The sequence below is a fragment of the Pristis pectinata genome, chromosome 19 (genome assembly GCF_009764475.1).
Source record: "Pristis pectinata isolate sPriPec2 chromosome 19, sPriPec2.1.pri, whole genome shotgun sequence".
Classification (NCBI taxonomy): Eukaryota; Metazoa; Chordata; class Chondrichthyes; order Rhinopristiformes; family Pristidae; genus Pristis; species Pristis pectinata.
The window spans coordinates 21241378-21266860 of NC_067423.1; the positions used below are offsets into that span (position 1 = coordinate 21241378).

Here is a 25483-nt window from a genome sequence, read left to right on the forward strand (position 1 = left end):
CTATCAGCTGGCCATAATAGATTGAGAAATTTAATCAAATCACTCACAACCTTCCTTCTAATCTTATTGATAATGCATGGTGGATTATGGGTGAAGCAAGACTGAAAGTGATGGCTCCTGCTTAGGCTTTCTAGTAATTCAGAGAAATCGGTGTTTTAGATTTTTCTTTGCACAGAAAACCAAGAAATCAAGACGTACATAATTATGATATTTGCAAGAGGACTGGAGATTGCGGGCACTGAGATTCTGTGAATATAGAACTGAACCATCATCAAAAGAATATTTGGATATCAGCAAATCTATAGAAAATGTCACTTCATTTAAAAAAAAGACAACCCCTAAATAGAAGAAGATGTACATAATAAGGTTACAGCAGTGAGATAGTTGTTCAAGAGGAAACTGAGTGTCCATGAAATTGGCTTCCAGAACTATGATGCGCACTTGTTCCTCACGCCAATTTCTATTAAGAATTTTTTAGAGTTTCCTAGGCAATTGCAAAATGATTTTTGTTTTTGGAAGCAGTCAAGAGCTGGGTCCCCATTTTAAATGAGCAGTAAGATCACTATTGTAAATGTTATTGCTAAAATCTATACTAGTATTAGACGTAAACATTCAAGGTCAAAGATTGTTCAAGAGTAAAAAGTAATTTTAAAATAGTTGTTGGAACAATGTCATTTATCACATTGTTTTAGGCATTGGGTGCACATAAATGTTCCCAAGAAGGTTGCCCATGAATGACAGTGAAGAAATAGAAAAGCACAGGAACAGTCATGGGTACTTGTCTTTGGGCAATGGCGATGCATCATCGAAGCCAGGACTGATGGAGTCTATAGTGGGGCAGATGATAATGGGCTCAATCAAGCTGAAGGCAGTTGTCAGTTCCCATTGAACTGCCAGCATTCAGGCACTCGCAGGTAAGTATGTCCTGGACTTCTGTAGCTACACCATAAGTCTAAGCTGAGTTTAGTGATGGATGCTTCCTCATTTATCTCTCCACATGGAGTCCACTGGGAGGGCCTGGTCATGTTGGGTTTCCCAAACATTATGTTGGGGAATTTGCCTCTGTGGTTCTATGCCAGTTAGACCAGGCAGAGGAGCAAGATTCTCTCTCGTTTGTAAAGATTCCCAACCTGGAGAATAGGAAGAAAAAGGTAATTTCAGTATTTTTTAACATTTAAATTTTAGCTTATTAGTGTTTTGAACTGACTTTGTTATTAAAATTGCTTTAAATCATTAGATATTTTTAAATGTCTTCTCTGAGCCTTGCCTTATGTCAGTGTGTTCCTGGGTCAGGACCTCAGCAGTACAATGGCTGAAATCTGCCTGCTTGAGATGATTGGTTCCACATATTTTTGCAAGGGTGATTTGGAAATAGGGAAAGTACAGGGCCCAATCCAGACAGTGGGCTGAACTGAGCACGATTTGGCATTCTAAATCGATGTTAGTCGAAATGCAAAAAAGTCTTGTTTTACAGAGCACGTTCTTAATGTGGGGGAAGATCATCCTTCCCTCCACTTCCCATTACCTTCTAATGTGCTACAGACACTTAAAAAGACTTAGAACAGGTTGCAGATGAATAGAAGGTGATGTCACTGATGAAATTTAAGAATGCAGTTTAGAACTGGACCAACCTGGTTGAGGATTTAATGGAATCTGGAGTGATGTCAGAAGAATTTTGGGTTATCTGACTGGTTCTCACTCATTTCCACTTAGCTGAATTACTAGTGATACAGACTGAAAGCCACATGTGCTAAAGCTGCATGAGTACGTATCCTTGTGTTTGTGTAGTTCTGTTTAACTCTGAGCAGCATTCAAAGTTGATGACAAATATTGTTATGGGCATGAACAGAAAGGACTATTCCACAAAACCATCTCTTGGGTAATTGGAATGCAGTGGCAGGTAATTAGTACACATTTACTTTTTTAAAAAAAACAACAGCAAGTGTTTTGCATTATTTTAGAGATCTATTTGAGCAGATCAAGTCCCTGGACACCCTATTTCTTGTGAACTCTCTAAAGGTGGGAAATTTAGTGGAGGGCTTTTTAGTAAGGCTTAGATATTGAGGTGCAAGTGTCAGTCTTATGACCTGATGCTTCTTGCCTCCAATTTGGGAAAATAAGCAGTTTACAAATTGGTTGGGTAATTGATTTCTTTTTCATCTTGCAGCTTGAGATTCACCTTTGCCCCACTGTAGAATTGTGTGACTGTTGAACTAAACAAACTTGTTTCTAGTGTTTGGTTATTTGCTGTGCTTTCAGCAGGAAGTAACTGAAACCAGCAGTGGAGAGCATTTATGGTAAAAATGTTTGGATCGAAGTTGAGGAAAATGTCCATGACTTCAGGTGAATTATAAGGGTGATTAGGGATATGGTGCCTGACTGGCAAGCTGTTCAAGGCCACTGATAGCACCTAATGTGACATTCATCTTGATGGGTAGAACAGTAGGGGAATGTTTTAATGGATTTGATTTTTGTTTGAGAAATTTTGCTAGGTTTTACTTGGCTTTCAAGACTGAGATCAAAATGATATCTGATGAATCTAACAAGGTGAAGGAGGCATCTATAGCCATATGGTTGAAGTCAGAAGATTTGCAGGAGCACTAAGAATATCACAATGGATGGGGTCTTTGTGCAGGATGGGATGAACCACAAATTTCTGGATGAAATTTAGTATTGGTTTCAATTCACAGCTAGGTTGGAAAAAGGAACATTTGGAGAGATTTAGATTAGTTTATTGTCATATATGCCAGGGTGCAATAAAATTGCTTGCGTGAAGCTCGCAGTAAACAGTATACATGATAATGAATGCAACAATAAATATAGCAGTGAGCACAAAACAGTAGAATTGTGCAAAGATAGTGGTGCAATCTGTAGTGCAAAAAGAAATGCTTAAGTGACAATAATGGAATCACCAAGGGAGGTGTAATTAAGAGTCTGAGAATATGGAAGCACGACAGGGAAGGGGATGTGAAAGAGGTGACTGATTCAGAAGGCTGATAGCAGAGGGGAAGAAGCTGTTCTTAAGTCCAGTTGTCCAGGCTTTCAAGCTCCTGTATATTCTCCCAGAAGGTAAAAGAGCAAGAAGGGAATGGCCAAGGTAACAGGCATCCTTGATGATACTATTAACTTTCCTGAAGCAATGCACTGTGAAGATGGACTGGATGGAAGGAAGTGACGAGCCTGTAATGGATTGCGCAGTATTTAACCACTCTGCAGGTTCTGTCAGTCCAGAGGAGAGCAGTTGCCATACCAGGCTGAGATGCAACCATCAAGATACTTTCTATTGCACATCTATAGAGGTTCAAGAGAATCTCCATAGACAAGCTGAATCTTCTCAGACACGTACGTACACTGCTGCCCTTTCTTGGTCTAGCCCTTTGAAGTAATTAGGGGTTTATCAGTGATATGAGCGAGGTTGTGATACATGGGAGATGTTCTCTGCATTAAAATGGGCACTGGTCTGTATATGGATCACAACTTGTAGTTAAAAAAAGAGCACTACATAAGTACAGTCTGAATGAAAAGCAGAAAATAGTGATGAAACTGTACTTGGCAGGAATTCAGATGGGTAGCATGCAAAACTAGATGTTATGAAAGGTGTTGTCAGGGGAAATTGTATAGATTTGGAATGGAGACCAGGAAATGAGTCTTGATGTAATATCTTGGAATATCCTGGGTAAGTAACTGCAGTCCATTTTGTAGGTGGTACACACTGTAACCACAGTGTTGGTGATGGATGGAATGAATGTTTAGGCTGGTGAGTGGGATACCATCAGGATATTAATGATATTGGGACTTGGGGATCGTAATGCCATTGAATGTCAAGGGTATGTGGTTGGACACTGTTGTTGGAGATGGTCATTACGTGGCACATTTGTGGTATGAATGTTGCATGCCACTCAGCCATACCTGAAAGTTGTCTAGGTCTTGTGGCTTGCAGGCATGGACTACTTCATTTGCTTAGGAGTTTCAAATAGAATTGAATTTTGTACGATCAGCAGCAAAATCCCCACTTCTAATCTTGTGATGTAAGGAAAAACATTGAAGCAACAACTGAAGGTGGTTGGGCCTAAGGCACTGCCCTGAGGATCTCTTGGGGTTGAGAGGATTGACCTCCAATAACCACAATAATCTTTAGCATGAGTATGTTTACCAGTGTTCTTCAATCCACACTTAGTAAGTGCCACTTGACAATACGGTGGATGGCAGCTTCCATTGCTGATGATTGAGTGTAGGCTGAATGGGTGGTAATTAGCTGGATTGGATTTGTTCTCCTTTTCGTGAACAGGTCTCCACCTGGTGATCTCCACTGTTGGATAGATGCCTATACTATAACTGGAATAGCTTTCCTGGAGGCACATTTCTTCAGTACTACGCCTGGTATGTTCTCTGGTCCCAAAACCTTTGCTGTATCAAGTGCTCTTCGCTGTTTCTTGATATCACGTGGAAAAAATTAAATTCGCTGAAGACTGGCTTCTGTGGTGATGGGAAGCTCAGGTGGATCACCTGGTCAGCACTTCAGGTTGAATATGCCTGCTCCTCCAGAGTGATTCTGGAACAGTCAGAATTGGTTGTAGAATTAGCATTGCTTTGCCACGTGGTGATAAATGGTTAAATTAACATTATGAACTTGGCTTGCGATCCTGCAGAAACTGTCATGTACAGGAGAATGCTGAAGGTGGAATCTTATTCCTCAGTTATTGCATTCATAGGCAGTTGTTGAACACTGATATCATGGTAGATTTTAGATCACAAAACTAAGAACTTGATGTTGGTGTAGGGGCTCATTTTGAAAGAGCAAGGAATTGCATATTTATTTGGAAATAAGCAATGGATATGGCTTAAAGTTAATTTTCCATTATGCATGGCCCGAGGTAGAGCCTCGTATAAAGTTAAGGGGAAAGAGCCACCCTTGTATATGGATGATATTTGTACAAGGCTTGTTTGGTGAATATGACTAACCATTAAAGTTAAGTGTAGGAAAATACTAGATTTTTTTTGGTGGCAGAAGGAAACCAATCTGACATTTTAATAGCAACCCATTAGGGAACAAGGAAGAAGTATAATTGATGAGGAAGTTAAGACGGGATCACTGATGGAAATTGTGATGTTTAAACATGGAAAATGCTGCAGGGAAAGGTGTACAATAATGTATGTAAGTGAATATTTGGTCAAAAATATTTATTTATCTTGATTTAATGTTGGAATAGGTAGTTTTTTGACACCAATTATGAAGAAAATGTTAAAATCTAAATCGCTGAAAAGGTGACTAGTCCAGCATTTGAACAGACATTCACGATGATCTGATAAGCACAGAAGAATAATGTGTTACTGCTACAGTGTGTCAACTAAATAATGTGCCGCTGAATAAATGTAGCTAACGTGTTGCACAACAAAATGGACTGATAAGCATTGGTCAACAACAGATTAACCATGTGAATGGGATTATGTGCACTGAAAGTCATTCTTTATAGTTATATTCAGACGTTTTAAGGAGGTGTCATGCTCACCATCTCTCCATGCAGCTGAAGAATGAATAATGGGATTGGCAAACTTAAAATAATTTTTCATGTGACTGGTGTTTACCTGTCACTAATGACTTAGAAATTAACATTTAGCTTGAGATAACTTCCTATGTCATAAGGATAATGAAAAGCTGGAGTGGAATTTCTCTCTGGTTTAGTTATGTTTGAGAATTGCCATATAAACCTCCAAATATTGAGGCAGACTACATTCAAAGTTACAACACTATCAGAGAAGAATTCACTTTTGTTCTTGTGCTCTGTATTCAGAGTTTGTTGGAATTTGACCCTTCCATTACTGCTGCTTATTTTTGCTTACGCCCATTTATGTCTATCGGATGAGGATTTACTTCTATTCTTGAACTTTCTATTCAGAGTTGGAACTTGATTCTCCCATTACTGCAGTTTATTTTTCTTTATGCCCATCTATGACATGTGATCAATTTTAAAAGTATTTGATGGATGCTAAAGGAGCAGTGTTTTTTTTTATATATATGACTAAATCCAAGTGATGTCTTGAATAATAAAGCATTTTGGATGGAGTTCTCACATTTCAGAATACATCTTATTCAACTTGCCTCATGCCATATTCCAATAAGGTCTCCTGTAAGGAAATGTTTGAAGAATTTATTGTCTAATAATATGTAAATTCCCATTGCTTATCTCCTAACATTTGCAAATACTGTAACCAGGTTTAAAAATACTGAGTTCATATTTTGGTATCAGATTTTCTGTTATTATTTGCTAGCATTGGCATGCCTAGTCCATGGAATTATTTTAAGATGAAATAATCATTGCTTGTTTTGAGGGAGGATGGGGGAAAAAAAATATTTTACAGGCTGTTCAATTTGTCAAGAACTACCACCAGAGCTTGTTTTCTGATTCCTGATGAATGGTGTGATTACTACAAATGTCAACAGTTTTACTTAATTTATGCAATATTGTATTTGTGTTAATGTTGAACATAAAACTGGTTGCAACTTTGTAGTAAACTAGCTTTAACTTTCTGGACTTTTTTAAAAATATGCGGTTGAGAATGTAATTAGCAGTGGCATGTATTGTGTATTTTTATAAATTTTGAATTGACAATGGAGTGAGTCTGAATGTAGAATCCCAAATTCGGTACAACTGGACTGAAATTTAGCAGGAAAACTATTTATTTGCTTAATTTTTAAATTTGTTATAATACTTTTAGCTGGCATCTGGAACCTTTTTGTATTAAGTGTCAGAGCACACTCTCATATTCATTCACACAATTTTAAAACAACATTGCTATGTGGCTGAGTTGGCATAATCCAGTATACAACAATTTTATGCACATTTCTGGTGCTTTAGCACCTACTGGGAAAATTGTCCACTGACTTTTGAATCATATTTTCATTTGCTCCAGCACTGTCTTTATGGCCTGAAACTCCCCCAAGTGATATCAACATTAATGCAACATTCAACTGCAGTGAGATTTTCCTCCTTGTTGGTTTGGGGAAAAAAACAGTAGTGTTCTGTAAGTAAATAAGAAATCATATTTCACTAACCCTTTCCTCTGAAACCCTGTTCTATATATAAAGGCCCAATACTGAAACTTGATTCTTTGTCCTTGCTGAGATCTGTGACCTAAATACAGATTTGAATTTTTTTTTGGAAAAGTCATGCCTTGAATGCTTTGCCTGTGGATGTTGCGTTTGTGTTTACTCTTGGCCTTAATCTTTTGGGTGGCTACTGTTTATCCTTACCACACTTCAGTTTTCTGTATATTGTTGAATTAAGGAGGCTGCCAAGACTCCACACTGAAAGGGAGAGGATGTCTTTTATTTTTCTTCCACAGAAACTGATACGTCAGGCACAGTTTTTTGTCTGGATTGCATGTTTCTGTAAAGACATTCATAGAGTCCATTTGTGTCTCCACAGAGAACCTGTGGCAAAGCCTGTCCAGTGTACCTGCCTATGAAAGGAAAGAACATGCTTCCGGCAGGCCCTATTTCTTCACCTTTCCATGTAGTTTTCCTACTCGCTTGTCAAGAAAAGTCAATACCAATTTGGCAAATTAGATGGCTTTCCATATTGTAACCACACATTAACCCATTTATCAGGGGCTAAGTTGGGTTTTCAAAATAATATCCTTTGATAAATAATTACAGTTTTCAACTACAGTTTTTACATTTCCTTTTCAAACAAATTAAAGAAAACCCATAATTAAAAATAACATGGAGGATCCTTGCTTTTCCTGAAGAAGTGCCCCAGGGAGGGCCTGTGTTCTATTTGGAGCACTATTATGGAAGGGCAAAGGAAAAAAGATTCAAAGGTTTGCTCAAAGCTTAGAGCAACATCCCCACTGACTCCTGACAACCTTTAGTCCATGACAGATCCAAGTGGAGAAAGAACATTCAGGATCGTATTGAGCACACATAAGCTCTGCATAAGCAGTAGAAGAAGTGCATCACCTTATGAACTATACGTTTGCCTGCCCATTAGCTGTCTCCTGTCTCATCTGTGGAAGTCTGTGGTTCTTGCATGCGGTAGATGAGACAACTTGGAACCCACAGAGTGGAAGCAATTTGTCATCACTAGTGTGGGATAGCCTAAGAAGAACTATTTCTATATTGACTTTCTCACTTATTACGTTTGATGTGACATTCTCACGAGAACATTCCCTCAGGATAGCCATGTATATAGAATGCATTTTGATGTTTTCACAAAGGAGGTTTGTTCCAGTTCATTTCAAATTAAAAATGTTGATCAGCACTAGGAAGTTAGTACGATGATGTTACTTCTGGTTTTAAAGCAAAGGATTAGGTTGGTTTTTCTGATGGACCACAGAATGAATTTTTTAAAAAAATCTAGTTCCTGCAACTGTGGTTTTGTTAACCCAAGTGTGAATTGTTTTGTCCAAAGGGAAATGGATTGTCACTTGTGTACTAATTCTTTTTTTGGAAATGCTGTGTCACTCCTAATCCCATGTTTTTTTTTCTCCCTGTGGGAATATTATTGTTTTCATCATTTCAGTTGATAGTTTATTGCAAAAGATCCAGATGACTGCTCTTGCAACAAAACATATCTTAATTTAAATATATTTATTTCTGCACTAAATACTGTCTAAAATTTTATGGCAGTAGTTCTAATGATTTGCTGGAAAATAAGATGTTATGGAAAATGTCTTTAATAATATTGAATGTAACCTTCTTTTTCCAGTATAGTATCTTCATCAATTTATTCCATAACATGTAAACAGAAAATGCTGGAGATACCAGGCAGGTCAGGCAGCATCTATGTCAAGAGGAATTGATGTTTCAGTTTGGAGACACTTCATCTGAATTGAGAAGAAGAAAATGAATTAGTCTCGGTGGCAGAGAAGGTGGGGTAGGGCATCAAGTGGAACAAAGGGAATTTCTGTGATGGGGTGAAATAACTTAGCTATTAATGGGGAGTTCAATTCCCTTGTCTGTATAATGTGTTGCAAATGTTGTATAGTCTGGCTTACTGTGAAAGAAAAAGGAAGAGAGGAATGACAGGCAAGAATGGCCAGTCTTGATTAAAAACACAAAAAGCAAGAAATCTAAAATGGAAAATTCGATATTGAGTCCTGTGGATTGTTGGAGTAGAGGAGGCTACAGACAGATTAGAGTAGATGTGGGATGGGGAATTAAGTGGCAGGCAACTGGAAGCTCGGGTACTCCTGTGGACTGAGTGCCGTTGGTCACCTAATCTGCATTTGGTTTCTCCAGTATAGGGAAGGTTTCAGTGTGAACACCTGAATGCTGTACACTAGATTGGAAGAAGTGCAGGTGGAAAGACTGCTTGGGTTCCTAGATGGTGGGAAGGGAAGGGGTGAATGGATAGGTATTGCTTCTCCTGAGGTTGCATGGGAAAATGTCATATGAGGGATGAAGGAACCTACAAGGGAGTCGTGAAGAGGGTGATGCCTTCAATACACTGGAAAGCAAGGGGAATGTGTGTCTGTTTGTGGAACCTTGTTGGAGCTGGTGGAGATTGCAAAGGATGATCCATTGAATGAGGCAGCCAATGGGATGGAAGGTGAGAACGAGGGGTATCTGTTCTTGCTCTATACAGAAGGAGAAGGGGTGAGAGCAAAGGTGCAAGAGATTCTGTTATATGCATTTTCCCATGCAATCACACTCCTTGCAATACTCGTCCTTTCCCCTCTTCCCTCCCGTGATCCAAGCACCAGGTAAGGCATCATCTATTCTTTCCAGGTAAAGCAGTGATTCATTTGCACTACTTCCAATCTAGTGTACTGCATTACTGCATTCAGTTTCACAATGTGGTCTCCTCTATATTGGAGAAACCAGACACGGATTGGGTGATTTGCTTTGTGGAGCACCTGCGCTCAGTTCCCAGGAGTGATCCTGAACTTGCAGTTCCCTGCCAGTTTAATTCCCATCCCTGTACCACTCTGAACTCTGTCTGTAGATGCTTATATTTTTACAGCAAGGCCCAATACAAGCTCGAGGAACACACCTCATCCTTATCTGGGCACACTGTGTCCTGCAGGATTCTATTGAATTCTCCAACTTTAGATGACTTGCTCTTTCTTTATATCAGGGCTGGCCATTTTTTTCTTTCATTTGTGTTTTCTGGCTTGCTGGGTATTTCCAGCAACACATTACATTGGCAAAAGAACTCAACTACCTCTTAGAAATAACAACTATGTTATTTCACGCCATTTGCCTCTGTTCCACCCATTGCCTCTTGCCCCCTCCACCTCCCCCCCCTCCCCCCATTTTTTTCTGCTTCCTGGACTAACTTCTCTCTTTCTCAGTTCTGATGAAAGGTCTTCAGCTTGAAACAATAATCATTTCTCTTTCCCTGTTTTCTACCTGACCATTTTCTATTTTGTTCAGATTTCCAGCATCTGCAGTTTTCAAATTTACAAACATTTCTTTGATTCCATTGTATTATTATTCCATATTTTCTGCTGTGGGCATGATGCAAGTACATATTTCTGAAAGAGAGCTATATAGGAAGAAAATACCTGATATTGATTTTTTTTTGTTTTAATAGCCACTCTTAATTTCCATTTTGGCAAATGCTTACCACAAGTTGTTAATCTGAAATTTGGCTTAGTGTGAGAAAAACAAAAATCAGCTCTCTGATTTCATACAGGCAGCAGCATCATTGCAAAATGCAGTTTTCAAACTGGGGTGGGTTGATGGGGCTGGGATTGCAGTTGTTGGCAATTCTCTACCTGGTTGTTGAAGCAGTTGAGTATGTACACTGATGCATCAGCAGACTTCAATGTAGAATACATAACTAAGTAAAAATAGTACTTAGGCACTTAATTTCTTATAGATGTGACATAATTGCAATTTCCATTTTCTTTTGTTGCATTTTCATTTTTCTTTGCACTTGCTGTTAGTTTCACAAGTACTACCAGCTAGACAATAGTGCGAACTTGCATAAAAGAGCTTAAGTTTTTACATTTTATTTTAAACTCCTAAATTTATTTTGTATGGTTTTCTGCATCCCCTTCTGGAAATTTTTTAAAAATATTTTATCTGGTATGAAATACTCTCGATTTTTAGTGAATTTCCCATGGCAGAGCATGAACCATGTACAATAATTATTAAAAGAATCTCTTGTATTATGCTGCTCTATTTTTTTTAATTAACATCATTTTGTTTTCATGATGGAGGATTTTGCAAGCCTCTTCTTCAGCTTGTCAGCAATTCCTAATGAGAATTTTTTGAGAAATATAATGAGATTATATTTTGGGATCATTATATGGGAATGTGAAAATTTTCCCCCAAATGTAATAATTTGTGTTTGGGTTAACTTTTTAAGAGATGGTCACAAGATCATAACCTATTAATCCCCACATTAAAAAAAAGCATGAGGTGCAATGTTATTTTGCTAGAGAAAATTTTTAATAGAAGGTATAATCTTGTTAAGTTTTACATTATTTTTCTGTATCTTGAGGCAGTGCCACAGGATAGATATGAAACATTCACAGTCCATCATACAGGATTTTGAATGTTTGCGATGTATTAAAATCAGAGTTTATGCTCTGTTAAAACCATTAACTATAATGATCTTTGTGGACTTGTGTATGGAGATAGCATTTTTTTTCTAAGTGATCCATTTTCAGATTTTGTTTTGAGTTAATGCTAAGTACAACGTGGTAGCCTTTCTGTTAATGGAATAATCTATGTTTGTGCTGTGGAATTGCATGACTAATACCATTGCAATGCATTTTACTTGGCCAGCTCCTGCAATGTAACTGTGCACGTTACAAAATTCTGATTTATTTTAGGGTCTGGCTTTTTGCTTATGAGTACAATGTCATGTTTAATTAGTCTATTTAAATAGAAGACAGTTTTCTCATTCTTATTGGCCTTCTTTCCTTCCTTCCTGTCTCATGGTTTTCTATTGCACTTGTACTCGCTCGTCCTTCTGTTCATTGTTTCTTGCTCTTATACTTAGTAATTTTGACAGACATGCTGATGTTTTTTTTCCTCTCTGGGCTCTGATGCTGACGGTTCTGATGCATGCTGGCTCTTGCGTTGTTTTTTTTTTATTCTCGTGCATTCTGTGTGTTGCATGTGTTTCTCCCTGGGCTTATTTTTCGAGTACACCTGATTCTTTGTTGAAATTTGCATTGTATGCTCATTTAAAATCAACTGTCAGCAAATAATGAGCTAAAAACAAAAGTCGTCATCATCAGTAGGTAATCTTTTAGTGGTTAACTTCCTATGTGCCGTACTGAATAATGGTGTTGAACAAATTTTAATTTTATAGTTTTTCGTTTCAGGAAAAGAACTGCTCTGTTGCTGTTGTACAATAGAAAAGTGAAAACTCTAGATGGTAGAAGATTTAGTTGTGGAGGCAGATTTTGGAAAGGTACAAAAATAACAGGGTGGTTGTCATGGATGGTTTCAACTTCCCTAATATTGATTGGCACCTCCTTAGTGCAAAGGGGATTGATGGGGCAGAGTTTGTAAGGAGTGTCTAAGAAGGATTCCTGACACAGTATGTGGACAAGACTGACTAGAGGAGAGGCCATTCTGGACCTGGTACTGGGCAATGAGCCTGATCAGGTTTCGGATCTCTCGGTGGGAGAGCATTTTGGAGACAGTGACCATAACCCCTTGACCTTTACCATAGCTTTGGAGAGGGATAGGAGCAGACGATATGGGAAAGTATTTAATTGGGGGAGGGGGAATTGTGATTCTATTAGGCAGGAACTTGGGACCATAAATTGGGAACAGATGTTCTTGGGGAAGTGCACTACAGAAATGTGGAGGTTATTTAGGGAATACTCGCATGGTGTTCTGGATAGGTTTGTCCCATTGAGGCAGGGTAAGGATGGTAGAGTGAAGGAGCTATGGTAGACAAGAGATGTAGAATATCTTGTCAAGAGGAAGAAAGAAGCTTACCTAAGGTTTAGAAAGCAAGGATCAGACAGGGCTCTTGAGAGTTACAAGGTAGCCAGGAGGGAGCTTAAGAATGGACTAGGGGGCATGAGAAGGCCTTGGCGAATAGGATTAAGGAAAACCCCAAGGCTTTCTACACGTATGTGAAGAATAGGAGGATGACTACAGTGAGGGTAGGACTAATCAGGGATAAAAGAGGAAACGTGTGCCTGGAGTCAGAAGAGGTAGGGAAGGTCAATGAATACTTTGCTTCAGTATTCACCAGTGAGAGAGACTTTGACGTTTGTGAGGATGGTGTACAGCAGGCTGATATGCTAGTGCATGTCGACGTGAAGAAAGGGGATGTGCTGGAACTTTTGGAAAAACATTAGGATAGATAAGTCACTGGGGCTGGATGGGATATATCTAAGGTTATTACAGGAAGTGAGGGAAGAGATTGCTGCGGCTTTGGTGATGATATCTGCATCCTTACTGGCCACAGGAGTAGTGCCAGATGATTGGAGGGTGGTAAATGTTGTTCCTTTGTTCAAGAAAGGGAGTAGGGATAACCCTGGGAATCACAGGCCAGTGAGTCTTACTTCAGTGGTGGGCAAGTTACTGGAGAAGATTCTTAAAGACAGGATTTATGGGCATTTGGAGAAATACAGGCTAATTAGGGACAGTCAGCATTAGGGGCAGGTTGTTCCTCACGAGCCTGATTGAATGCTTCGAGGATGTGAAAAAGCACATTGATGAAGGTAGAGCAGTGGATGTGGTGTACATGGATTTTAGTAAGGTTCCTCATGGAAGGCTCATTCAGAAAGTCAGGAGGCATGAGTTCCAGGGAAACTTGGCTGTGTGGATTCAGAATTGGCTCACCCATAGAAGACACAGGGTGGTTGTAGATGGAATGTGTTCTGTCTGGAGGTCGGTGACCAGTGGTGTTCTGCAGGGATCTGTTCTGGGACCCCTGCTCTTTGTGATTTCTATAAATAAGATAAGATTTCTTTATTACTCACATGTACATTGAAACACAGTGAAATGCATCTTTTGCATAGGGTGTTCTGGGGGCAGCCTGCAAGTGTTGCCACACTTCCGGCGCCAACAAAGCATGCCCATAACTTCCTAACCCATACATCTTTGGAATGTGGGAGGAAACCGGAAACCCACGCAGACATGGGGAGAATGTACAAAGTCCTTACAGACAGCAGCCGGAATTGAACCCAGGTTGCTGGCACTGTAAACAGCGTTACGCTAACTGCTACACTGCCGTGCCGCCTTGGATGAGAATGCGGAAGGCTGGGTTAGTATGTTTGCAGATGACATGAAGGTTGGTGTTGTTGTAGATAGTGTAGAAGGTTGCTGTAGGGTACAACAGGACATCGATAGGATGCAGAGCTGGGCTGAGAAGTGGCAGATGGAGTTCAACCCGGATAAGTGTGAAGTGATACACTTTGGGAGATCGAATTTGAAGGCAGAATACAAGGTTAATGGCAGGACTCTTAGCAGTGTGGAGGAACAGAGGGATCTTGGGGTCCATATCCATAGATCCCTCAAGGTTGCCATACAGGTCAATAGGGTTGTTAAGAAGGCATATGGTGTGTTGGCCTTCATTAGGCGGGGTATTGAGTTCAAGAGCTGTGAGGTAATGTTGCAGCTCTATAGAATTCTGGTTAGACCACACTTGGAGTATTGTGTTCAGTTCTGGTTACCTCATCATAGGAAGGATGTGGAAGCCTTAGAGAGGGTGCAGAGGAGATTTACCAGGATGCTGCCTGGATTGGAGAGCATGTCTTGTGAGGATAGGTTGAGTGAGCTAGGGCTTTTCTCCTTGGAGCGAAGGAGGATGAGAGGTGACTTGATAGAGGTGTACAAAATATTAAGAGGAACAGATAGACAGTCAGACTTTTTCCCAAGGTGAAAATGGCTAACACGTGGGGGCATAATTTTAAGGTGATTGGAGGAAGGTATGGGGGGATGTCAGGGGTAAGTTTTTACACAGAGTGGTGGGTGTGTGGAATGCACTGCCAGCAGAGGCGGTGGGGGCAGATACATTAGGGACATTTAAGAGACTCTTAGATAGGCACGTGAATGGTAAAAAAAAAATGGAGGGCTATGTGGGAGGAAAGGGTTAGATAGATGTTAGAGCAGGTTAAAATGTCCGCACAACGTCGTGGGCCAAAAGGTCTGTACTGTAATGTTCTATGTTAAAGAAATGCATTTCTAACCCTTTAGATTTTAATGTTTTAGTTTTAGACATCAGTTGCTTCACAAGCTAACAATTTCAAGAAGTTATTGTAATTAACTCTGCTTCTCCCCTTTTTGTCATTGGTCTTCTGTGGAAGTTTTAACATTTAGCTAGGAGAATGTCATTGTAAGTTATTGGCAGGTGACTGTTTAAGCACTTAATACCACACTACCATGTGATTGACTGAGAGATCCATGTTAAAATCCTATCAAGCAATTTTCTGTTTTGTTGCACTACAGAATAGGTCTTGTAATAGGCACAAATGACGTCCTACTTAACTATGTCAAAGGTAAATGATCCCTTGTTTTCTCAACCTGACTGCACCCTTTGTGATGGACAACATTCCCCATTGTCCTCTAATCCTGCAAAGATCTAACATCGGCATCCTTGTCCTCTTATTTTATGGAGTACAAATTACCTTGGTAATTTCCAACTGACGTGTAGTTCTCAGATAGAGAATTATGTAAAATATTCAGAACAGAAGTAGGCTATTTGGCTCAACCAGTCCAACCAGGTGTTTAATGAAGCACTTCATCCTTTCGTATTTACCAGCATAAGCCTTCTTTCTGTCTGAAGTACTTTTCTAACTTGAATAGATCATACCATTTACATCAGTTGCTCCCACTGTAAGGAGTTCCATTATGGGTTGAGGAGTTTCTTAATTCCACATTCTATTAATGGCCTCTTTTCCTCCTCCTCTTTCCATCCCACCCCATCCCAAGTAGAAATGTCATCTAATTTATTATAGCTTTTCCCAAAATTTAAGAGTTTTATTAGACCACCTATGAACTTTCCTCCTTTTTTTTCCCCCAAGAGTAGAGAGTGCCAGCATGTTCATTCTTTCCTGATCGTTATCACTTCACTGTTAGGGACTATTTCTTTTAGTTGTCATTGTATTAAGGATTGGAATTTTCTTCCTAAACTTCCCTATCTATCTTTTTTCCATGATGGCACTACTTAAAATCTAGCTCCATCACCAAACAATTTGGTTATTTGCTCTCATGTTGCTTACGAAAGCTGTGCGTCAAATATTGTTTAACACATAAGGAATAGAAAGAGGAGCATTTGGCTGCTTGTGCCTTCTTCAATATTCAAAAAGAATGGGCTGATCTTTTTATCAAAGTGCTACTTTCCTGCACTTATCCCAGATCCCTTGCTTCTGTTAATACCTAACAAACAAAAAATGTCCATCTCTGTCTTGAATATATTCAGCTGTTGAACCTCCACCATGCTTTTAGAGTAGTGAATTCCAAAGATTTGCCATTCTCTTGGTGAAGAAATTTCTTCTCATCTCTGTCCAGAACAGCCTAATCCCTCATTTTGTGACCGTGACCTTGTTTGTTCTAGACATCTCATCGGGGGAAATGTCAACCATAACCTGCCAAGTCTGATAAGAATAAATGAAATCACTTATTCTTCTTAACTCAAGTGGGCACAAGGCCAATCTGCTTTATCTCTTGTCAAGTGACAAAACCACCATCCCGAGAATCAATTTGGTGAATCTCTACTACACTCTCTATTGCAAGTATAGGTACAATTGTGAAATGATTTGGAACCTTTTAAATGTAGTCAACTAGTCTATAGAATTGGAAATTGTTGTAGCTTAAGTTCAAATTTTGAAAGCCTAGACATGAAGATTATTACATGACCTTCATGTAAATGATATGATGGAGCTAAATCAACACTTAGCCATAACTTTTGGAAGTTTCATAATCTAATTTCTTTAATTGTGGTGCAACATTTTGACTGGTAGACATTTAATAATGATAGAGATGAGGAAGCTGTTAAGTACTTTAAAAATTTTCCAAATTTGCAATTCTTAAAAATACCATTAATGAGAATCTACAAAACAGAAAAAGTGAAGTGCTTAATGGAGTGTCAAAACTATTCTGCTCAAATGTTTTTATTACTTTTAAGATGAGTTTTCAAACTCTAGTGTGAAACTGCCAATAAGATCATGGGTAGATTTTTTTTCTGTCATTTATATTTTTGTTTGTTTATTGATATGTTTTTATGCTGAGAAAATTTTGCATGAATGGAAGCCCCTTTGTACTCTGTCCGTGGGTTTTCCATTAGGAATACTCCCAATGAAAGATTTAAAACCCATTATTTTGTGGGGTGGAGTATCTTCATACAATAAGAGACGTTGCAGGTATTATTGTGTTCCCAGTCAGCCTAAATGTCTTCTGTTATGGAATTGTGCTGAATAGTGTGATTGAGTCACTTCAGACAACAGATGGATAGAATTTCTATAGCATGTAAAAATCTGTAGTTGGAACAGTTCCAGCACAACAACTTTTGGTTGTTATAGCAACCAGCCACTATAAAAACACACCTTAAATTAGTGATGAGGTTAGACGTAATGCCAGCGCAGCACCTGTACATTTCATTTTGCAACTATTTAAGTAACTTACAAGTGGTATTGATGTGTTGTTTTCTCTCCTTTTTCAGCCTGAAATACACAGTTTGTGACTGAGGGGGATAAATGGCGTCTAAAGTGACAGATGCTATAGTGTGGTATCAAAAAAAGGTAAGTATAATGGATTAACTTTTGAGCTCTGTGTTAAATTGCATTCTCATCAGTTAAAAGGAGTGATACAGAGTTTAGCCTGCATTTCACATTACTGTTGTATGATATCTCTAATTTTTTTTAATAACTGGAAAATGAGTAGAGTCTAAGAGATTGAATTTCTATGTCTCAGTTCCACTTTTCTGCTTTATGTACTCTAAGGAAGTATGGGGGGAAAATATTGGGTAATTTTATTTATCATAATATTTGGCATTCAGATTTTTTGGTTGTGGCTGTTTGTGTCTTCATGTTTGTACCAGATGGCAATTAACCAGTAGCACTTATGATTGAGGTAATTGATGTGCATTTTTTTAAAATCGCAGCACTCCAGTTCATTCTTTGATAACTTTCATGAACTTTGTGCTGCTGTTTTTACAATCTTTGGAGATAAGAGCACGTGTATAATTTGAAATTGGATTATGATTGTAGATTGTCACTTTCTTTTTCATTGCCGTTTAATCTAAGCTAAATGTTAATACTGCATTGGAGAACAATTGATTGTAATCATAGACCCAGAATGAATGTCTATGTAGGCATGCTCCAAGTGAAGTGTGAGTTTTTTTTAAGCACTCCTGTTAATATCTTGGGATGTTTTGCCATACTGAAGGTGCCATCTAAATGCAATTTTATTGTTGTACTAAACAAAATAAATATCAGGATCAACTTGTAGCATGTTTACTTGGCAATGTTGGCATCAATTAAACTGATTACATTAGTCCTTGATTGCAGGTGTTTGATCACAATTTTGCTTGTGTATTTGTTTTCCGAGCATAACCTTGGTATACCCAAATATTAGTTGGACAGCTTCAAATATAGATCATAGCTTTACTGTAACCAACAATTTTCAGTATTTTGGAGGCAACCTGTTTTCAAAGTGATTATTTTAGAAGTACCTGTAAAATTATGAGTCAAATCTGGTGGCTTTGCATTACTTGGAGTAATTACATTGGAAGAGTTGTGAATGTTGTTGGTGTGTGTAAAAAAAACTACAGCATTGGTACATATCAAGTATTTTGGGATCTCTGTAATTGTGTATAGAGTTGTTATCATGTAGGCAACGTGGTTCTTGAATCACAGGCAACTCTGTCCCACCTTGTTCAAATGATTATTCATGTGTGAACCTCAACTGTGAAGAACAGCAGGTGATCTAACAGTACAGCATATTACAGTGATACCCAATGCAGTCATTGCTCAATGTGTATGCATATTTTCCAGTTGACTTACTGGGTTACATAGATGTGGGCATGTTGCTAGATTTTTCTGAACCCAAAGAGGCAGAGTCCATTTATGGTGCCCTCAAATGCTGTTTCAGCGGACCTGGCATTGATCAAGGATTTTAAACTGAGTTTTTTTTGTGTAATTGACTTGGTAGTACATCAGCTAGTAAGTCAGTCATTCAAAGTAAAATATTTTGGACTAATAACTGACTAGTAATTGCTGCAGGTTACTGTACTTGTTCTGATGTATCATCTGTGCAACAGTCATCTTATTCCCTTGGGCCTAAACAAATAATTTATTTCATTCCTTAAAACTTTAGTCAAACAATCATTATTAAAGTGTGATGTTAGTAAATGAGGCACTGTTCACTCACAATTTCAGAACATTACGGCCCAGTACAGGCACTTCAGCCCATGATGTTGTGCAGAAATTTTATCCTGCTCTGAGATCTATCTAACCCTTCCCTCCCATGTAGCCCTCCATTTTTCTGTCATTCATGTGCCTATCTAAGAGTCGCTTAAATGTCCCTAATGTATCTGCTTCCACCACCTCTGCTGGCCGTATGTTCCACGCACCCACCACTCTGTATAAATAGAAAAAAAACTTGCCTCTGACATCCCCCCCCCCCCCCCCCCCATACCTTCCTCCAATCACCTTAAAATTATACCCCCTTGTGTTAACCATTTCTGCTCTGGGGAAAAAGTCTTTGGCAGTCCACCCGATCTATGCCTCTTTATCAAGTCGCCTCTCATCCTCCTCTGCTCCAAGGAGAAAAGCCCTAGCTCGTCAAACCTATCGTCATAAGACGTGTTCTCCAATCCAGGCAGCATCGTGGTAAATCTCCTCTGCACCCTCTCTAAGGCTTCCTATTGAACAGTTCCCTTGTACAATGAGATGGACTATGACCTCATGACCTCACGATCTACCTTGTTGTTACCTTGCACCTTATTGCACTGCACTTTCTCTGTAGCTGTGACACTTTACTCTGTACTATTACTGTTTTTTTTTTACCTGTATTACATCAATGCACTCTGTACTAACTTGATGTAACTGCACTGTAATGAATTGACCTGTAAGATCGGTTTGTAAGACAAGTTTTTCACTGTACCTCAGTACAAGTGACAATAATAAACCAATACCAATACATTCTTCCTATCATAAGGTGACTAGAGCTGAACACAATACTCCAAGTATGATCTAACCAGAATTCTATAGAGCTGCACCATTACCTCGCGGCTCCTGAACTCAATACCCTGACTAATGAAGGCCAACACACCATACGTCTTCTTAACAACCCTATTGACCTGTGCGGCAACCTTGAGGGATCTATGGACATGGACCCTAAGATCCTCCTGTTCCTCCACACTGCTAAGAGTCCTGCCATTAACCTTGTATTCTGCCTTCAAATTGTCTTTTGAAGATGCTCTATTTCTCTTACCTGTGAGCTTAGAAAATGGTTAACTCATTGGAATATTCGTGTGCATCTTCTGCTGGAGATGCACAGATTTTTCACTATTAATCAACTTTATGAATAAGGAATATATGATGTATTGAATCCTTGAAGTAGAATTTTGGCATGTGGTAATTTGTCAGCTAGTATATGCTTTGAGAGAACACAATTTTTGATACAACACATTTAGCTAGCACAGATTATTGGCGTGGATATTCATTCTACCTACCTGCCATTTAGGATGTCTCAGTCTCCGAACAGGGTTAGAGGATGTATATTATATATAGTACAGAGGAGGCTGTTTGTCGCATTGGTTCATGCTAGTCGAGAAAGAGTGCTCTGAATTATCCCAGTTCTCAGTCTGTAGCCTTGTAGATTATAACCCATCAAATGCACATCGATAGTTTTAATTGTAATTGGGGATTCTGACTCTACTATGCATTCAGGTTATTACCTTTAGAATCCTGCCATTCTATGGGCAAAAATTTTTTTCCTTAAAACTGTCCTGTAATCCTTCCAGTGATCTTAAACTTGTATGCCATTGTTTTGACCCTGGTAAACAAGTTCTTCCTGTACACTCTGCCCAAGACCCTTTTTCGATACCTCTTCAATAACTCTCCTGTTGGTCCCTGTTTTGAAAGAAAACATCTCTAGCCTAGCCAACCATTCCTCATGACTAATTCTTAGCTCTGGCAGCATCCTTGCCTTTTTCCCTGTGCCTTTTCATAGAGATGCATGTTAAACACTGAGGTACTAAACACATCTGCCCATCCTTAATATGCTTAATGGAGATGTGAGGTTCTGCAGATGCTGGAATCTGGAGCAATACACATAAAATGCTGGAGGAACTCAGCAGGTCAGGCAGCCTCTATGGAGAGAAATAAACAGTCGACGTTTTGGGTCAAGGCCCTTCATACAGGACCCTTGACCTGAAATATCAACTATTTATTTCTCTCCATAGATGCTGCCCGACCTGCTGAATTCCTCCAGCATTTTGTGTGTATTGTTTAACATACTTAATGTTTGTTGTGGGGTTTAATGCACTTGGTGGCCCCACTGCATGTGGCTCTGCTCTCTAATGCGTTTACATCCTTCCTGTAAAATGGTGACTAAAATTTATATGCAGGTGCTTCCTTTTGTCACAATCATTTTGGGAATAAGTATTACTTTCTTTTCAATGGAAGTATGAAACCATAGTCTCAAATGTCAGTTTTTATATTTCTAAGTTGGTGATGCATATTAACACACTTTAAGTTGTTAAATATAGCTGACTGAAGATTCTGATGCAATTAACACTTGAGGGTTGATGTAATGGATGAATGGGATTTGTTTAGATTTGTTGGCTACGGTAACAATATGAAGAGGCAGTCATTCCTCTGAGCTTTCTGTAATGTCTTCAAATATCAATCCTGCTTGTAACAATACCCTTTTCACTCTGGAGGAGTTCCTCCTCCTCCTCCTCCTCCTCCCTTTTTTTTCTTTTTCCTTTTTCCTTTATTCAACTATTCACCCATTTCATGTCAATAAAGTTGAAATGAACATAAAGCTATTTTCTTTTGCCTTCCGAGTTGAAATGGCTCAATTGAAGAATGAAAGCAATTTCATGGACTACATATTAAGGTGAGTGTTCTGCCCAAATCCATTCAAGTCAATGGTAAATATTCCATCACATCCTATGACTTTTCTGGATATTTGAAAAGTCAGGAAATGAATTGATCTTCGAACCATTCAACCTGTGCCCTGTTCTTGTCATCTCATGATATTGAAGGATATGAAGGTTGTCTGGGCTCCCATTTATTTGACACAGTTGTTCCCTATCACTTCTTGACGTGAATAGTTTCAAACTCTTTCTGCTGAATGGAAACAAATGCTGTTAAACAGCCTCCTTTCTTAACTGCTCATTGATGAAGCAGTTGAAGATGGTTTGGCCAGGGATTCTGAGAAACTTCTGTAGTGGTGAAGCAGCGATTCACCTGCACTTCTGCCATTCATCCAGTCTTCACTAGGTTGTCTCTGCACTGGAGAGCCAAATGTACTTTGGGTGACTGCTTTGCAGAGCACCTGCATTCAGTCCAGAGTAGCAATCTTGAGCTTCCTATTCCCTGCCACTCTAATTCCCATCCCACTCCCATTTTGACTTGTCTAGTGCCTTCTGTATTGTCACGAGGCCCAATATGAGCTTGAGAAACAACACCTCATCTTCAGTCTGAGCACATTGCAGCCTTCTGGATGCTGATGAATTCTCCAACGTCCGATTACTTGCATCCTCTGTCTGTATCAGAATTGGCCACTTTTTTTCCTGCAAGTCATCCACCTGTGATATTTACATAGTTTTATTTTCTTTGTTAGCACATCCAGACATGCTAGTTGCAACACACCACCGTTCTTTATCACCCTCTAATGGACCGATTTAGCAACTTCATTCCACACCAACATTGGCTATCACAGACATTCCCTTTTGTCCTATCCATCTCTTTTCACTCCTCCATTCCCCCTTCCCCCGCCCCATATTCTCTGCAATTTAAGAACAAATATAGAACAGTACAGCCATTCAGCCCACGACCTCGTGGAGATCTTGATGCCAATTTATACTAAATGTCCTCCTCCTGTTTATCGTCCATATTCCTCCATTCCCTTAATATTAATGTGTCTAACTAAAAGCCTCTTAAACCCCATCAAACTGCCTGCTTTCTCTACTACCCAGAGTAACCCATTTCAGGCACCTACCACTCTCTGCATTTAAAATAAACACATCCCTAATGCCACCTTTAAACTCTTTCCACCTCCACCTCCACCCCCCCAACCTTTAAAAGCATGTCTTCTGGTGTTTGACATTTCTACCCTGGGGAACAGATTCTGAGTGTCCACCCTATCTATGCCTCTCATAATTTTTAAATCCTCTCTCAGGAATCCCCTCAGCCTCTGATGCGCTAAGGAGAACAACCCAAGTTTGTCCAACCTGTCCTTATAAATCATATCCTCTAATCCAGGCAGCGTCCTGGTAAACCTCTTCTGCACCTTATTAGTAATCTCCACATCCCTCCTATGATGGAGCAACCAGCACTGCACACAATACTCCAAGTGTGGCCTGACTAAAGTTTTATATACCTGCAGTATGAGTTCCTTACTGTTGTACTCAACACCCCTACCAATGAAGGCAAGCATTCCATACGCCTTCCTTACCACCTTATCCACTTGTGTAGCTGCTTTTGGTGAACTGTGGACCCAATATCCCTCTGTACCTCAATGCTATTAAGGGGCCTACCGTTAACTGTATACTTTCCTTTCATTTGACCTCTCAAAGTGCAACACCTCACACTTGCCCAGATTAAGCTCCATCTGGCACTTTACCCTTATCTGTAACTGATCTGTATCCCACTGTATTCTTTGATAGTCCTTTACACTGTCCACAACTCCACAAACTAATCCACCCATCTACATTTTCATCCAAATCATTGATGTATATCACAAACAAGAGGTTCCAGCACTGATCCTTGCAGAACACCACTGGTGGCAGACCTCCAGCCCCATTCCAACCCTCTCCTCATTTTTCTGTGGTCCTGCAACTCTCACATGTCCATCAAATTACCTTTTGATTCTTCTTGCCACTAACAATTGCCACTTAACAATTCTAATGGTAATTTACAGTAGCTAGTTAACCTATCAGCATATCTTTGGCATGTGGGAGGAAACCAGAGCACACATTAAAAAACCATGGGGATCACACAAGGGTGTGCAAACTCCACACACGCATAACCTGAGTTTGGCAAAAATTAGTAAATTGAGAAAGCTTTTCCTATTAGTGTTAATATATTAAAAACAAGTCTCTGTGTTCTGCAGCTCTAATGTTTTTGGTCAAAGTAGGTGTAAATAAAAATGCATCAACACAGGTATCTGGAAAATAAAATATCCATTTTATTGGCAATGAAGTCTTAAATGGATTAAAAATGTACATAATTTACTCTTTGGAGTTCTTGACAAGTGAAGTGTACAAGATCCTGAGTTCTTGAGAGGGTGGATAATCCTCTTGTGAGAGAATCTAGAACTAAGGGTTGTTGTTTCAAGATAAAGGCTCGACTACTTAAAACAGCAATGAAGTGGAACTTTCACGTTTGTGAGTCTTCAAAAGATTGGTGGAAGTGGTATCATCTTGGCACTTTCTATCATAAGGCATCAAGTGCAGCACTCCATGTTGGGGTTGTCATCTTTGAAGATGGGTATCACTTTCCCAATGCAGCAAAATGTCTCTGAAAATGTTAGTAAACTGTTTTTCTGGTGTTATGCTGCTACCTTCTTGCTCCTCCTGTGACCTCTGTTGTTCAAGCTCTAACAGGTTTTCATTTGTCAGCTCTTTGCCAAATGAGGCTGGGATCACATGGAAGTGTTACTGGAATTACATGCTAATGTTTTACGTGTTTGTAAACCCATGGTAGTTGTGCACTCTGGTGACTATTTCCTTAATACAACATTCCTTGTTACGTGGGTGACTTTATCCCAAGAGGCACTTGTGTAGGTTTTTGCTGTCTTGATTTTGTACCTCTTCCAAATTTTCTGGATGGTGGATTTGTCATTGCTGCAAGACTTCAAAATGACATGTCTCATCAGGTGCTGCAGGTATTAAGCCTTGAATGTGGCAAAAGGACCTTAGTTTATCAGTTTCAACACTGAAGTGTTGTTAGGAGGCAAAATTGCTACCTTGATGATGTCAGCTGTGTCCCTGATGTTAACTGGATGTTCAGGCTTAGCTGATTGACAAACTTGTCAGGGACTTTGGAAGTTACTGAATGTCCCTGATACTGAAAAATATTAAGAAATTACAAAAAAAAATTCAAATAGTTACAGATGACCTCCAGGCTATGGGGACTGAGAGTTTGCATTCCAAGAGAATGGTCCATATTTTCCGTAACATGAAGCTGCATCATCTGCACATATGTCAAGAAACACAAAGTGTTTTTTTTTACAAAAAGTTTACTTATTTAAGTTCCACGAGAGGTATCTCAAATTTTTGGTTAATGATTTATGAATTCTGTAATGGCAAATTTCCATTATACGAATGGCTGTAAAGTGGAGATAATTTTGTTTAATACAGACTAAGGTATGTGGTGTTGGGGG

The 25483-nt window shown here is 39.2% G+C and overlaps 1 protein-coding gene across 9 annotated transcripts in view; it reads left to right on the forward strand.

Moving 5' to 3' along the window:
* Positions 1–25483, forward strand: part of LOC127580505 (protein PHTF2-like) — an 88402-nt gene that overhangs the window by 16534 nt on the left and 46385 nt on the right. For 5 of the 9 annotated variants that reach the window (XM_052034073.1, XM_052034074.1, XM_052034075.1 and 2 more), the window contains exon 2: positions 17586–17664. In XM_052034073.1, coding sequence (XP_051890033.1) covers positions 17620–17664 — 45 coding nt within the window. In that variant the 5' untranslated portion in view covers positions 17586–17619. Of the gene's footprint in view, positions 1–1773; positions 1901–12307; positions 12375–17585; positions 17665–25483 lie in introns of those variants that run through there. The other 4 variants (XM_052034080.1, XM_052034082.1, XM_052034076.1 and 1 more) reach the window with 3 other exon arrangements.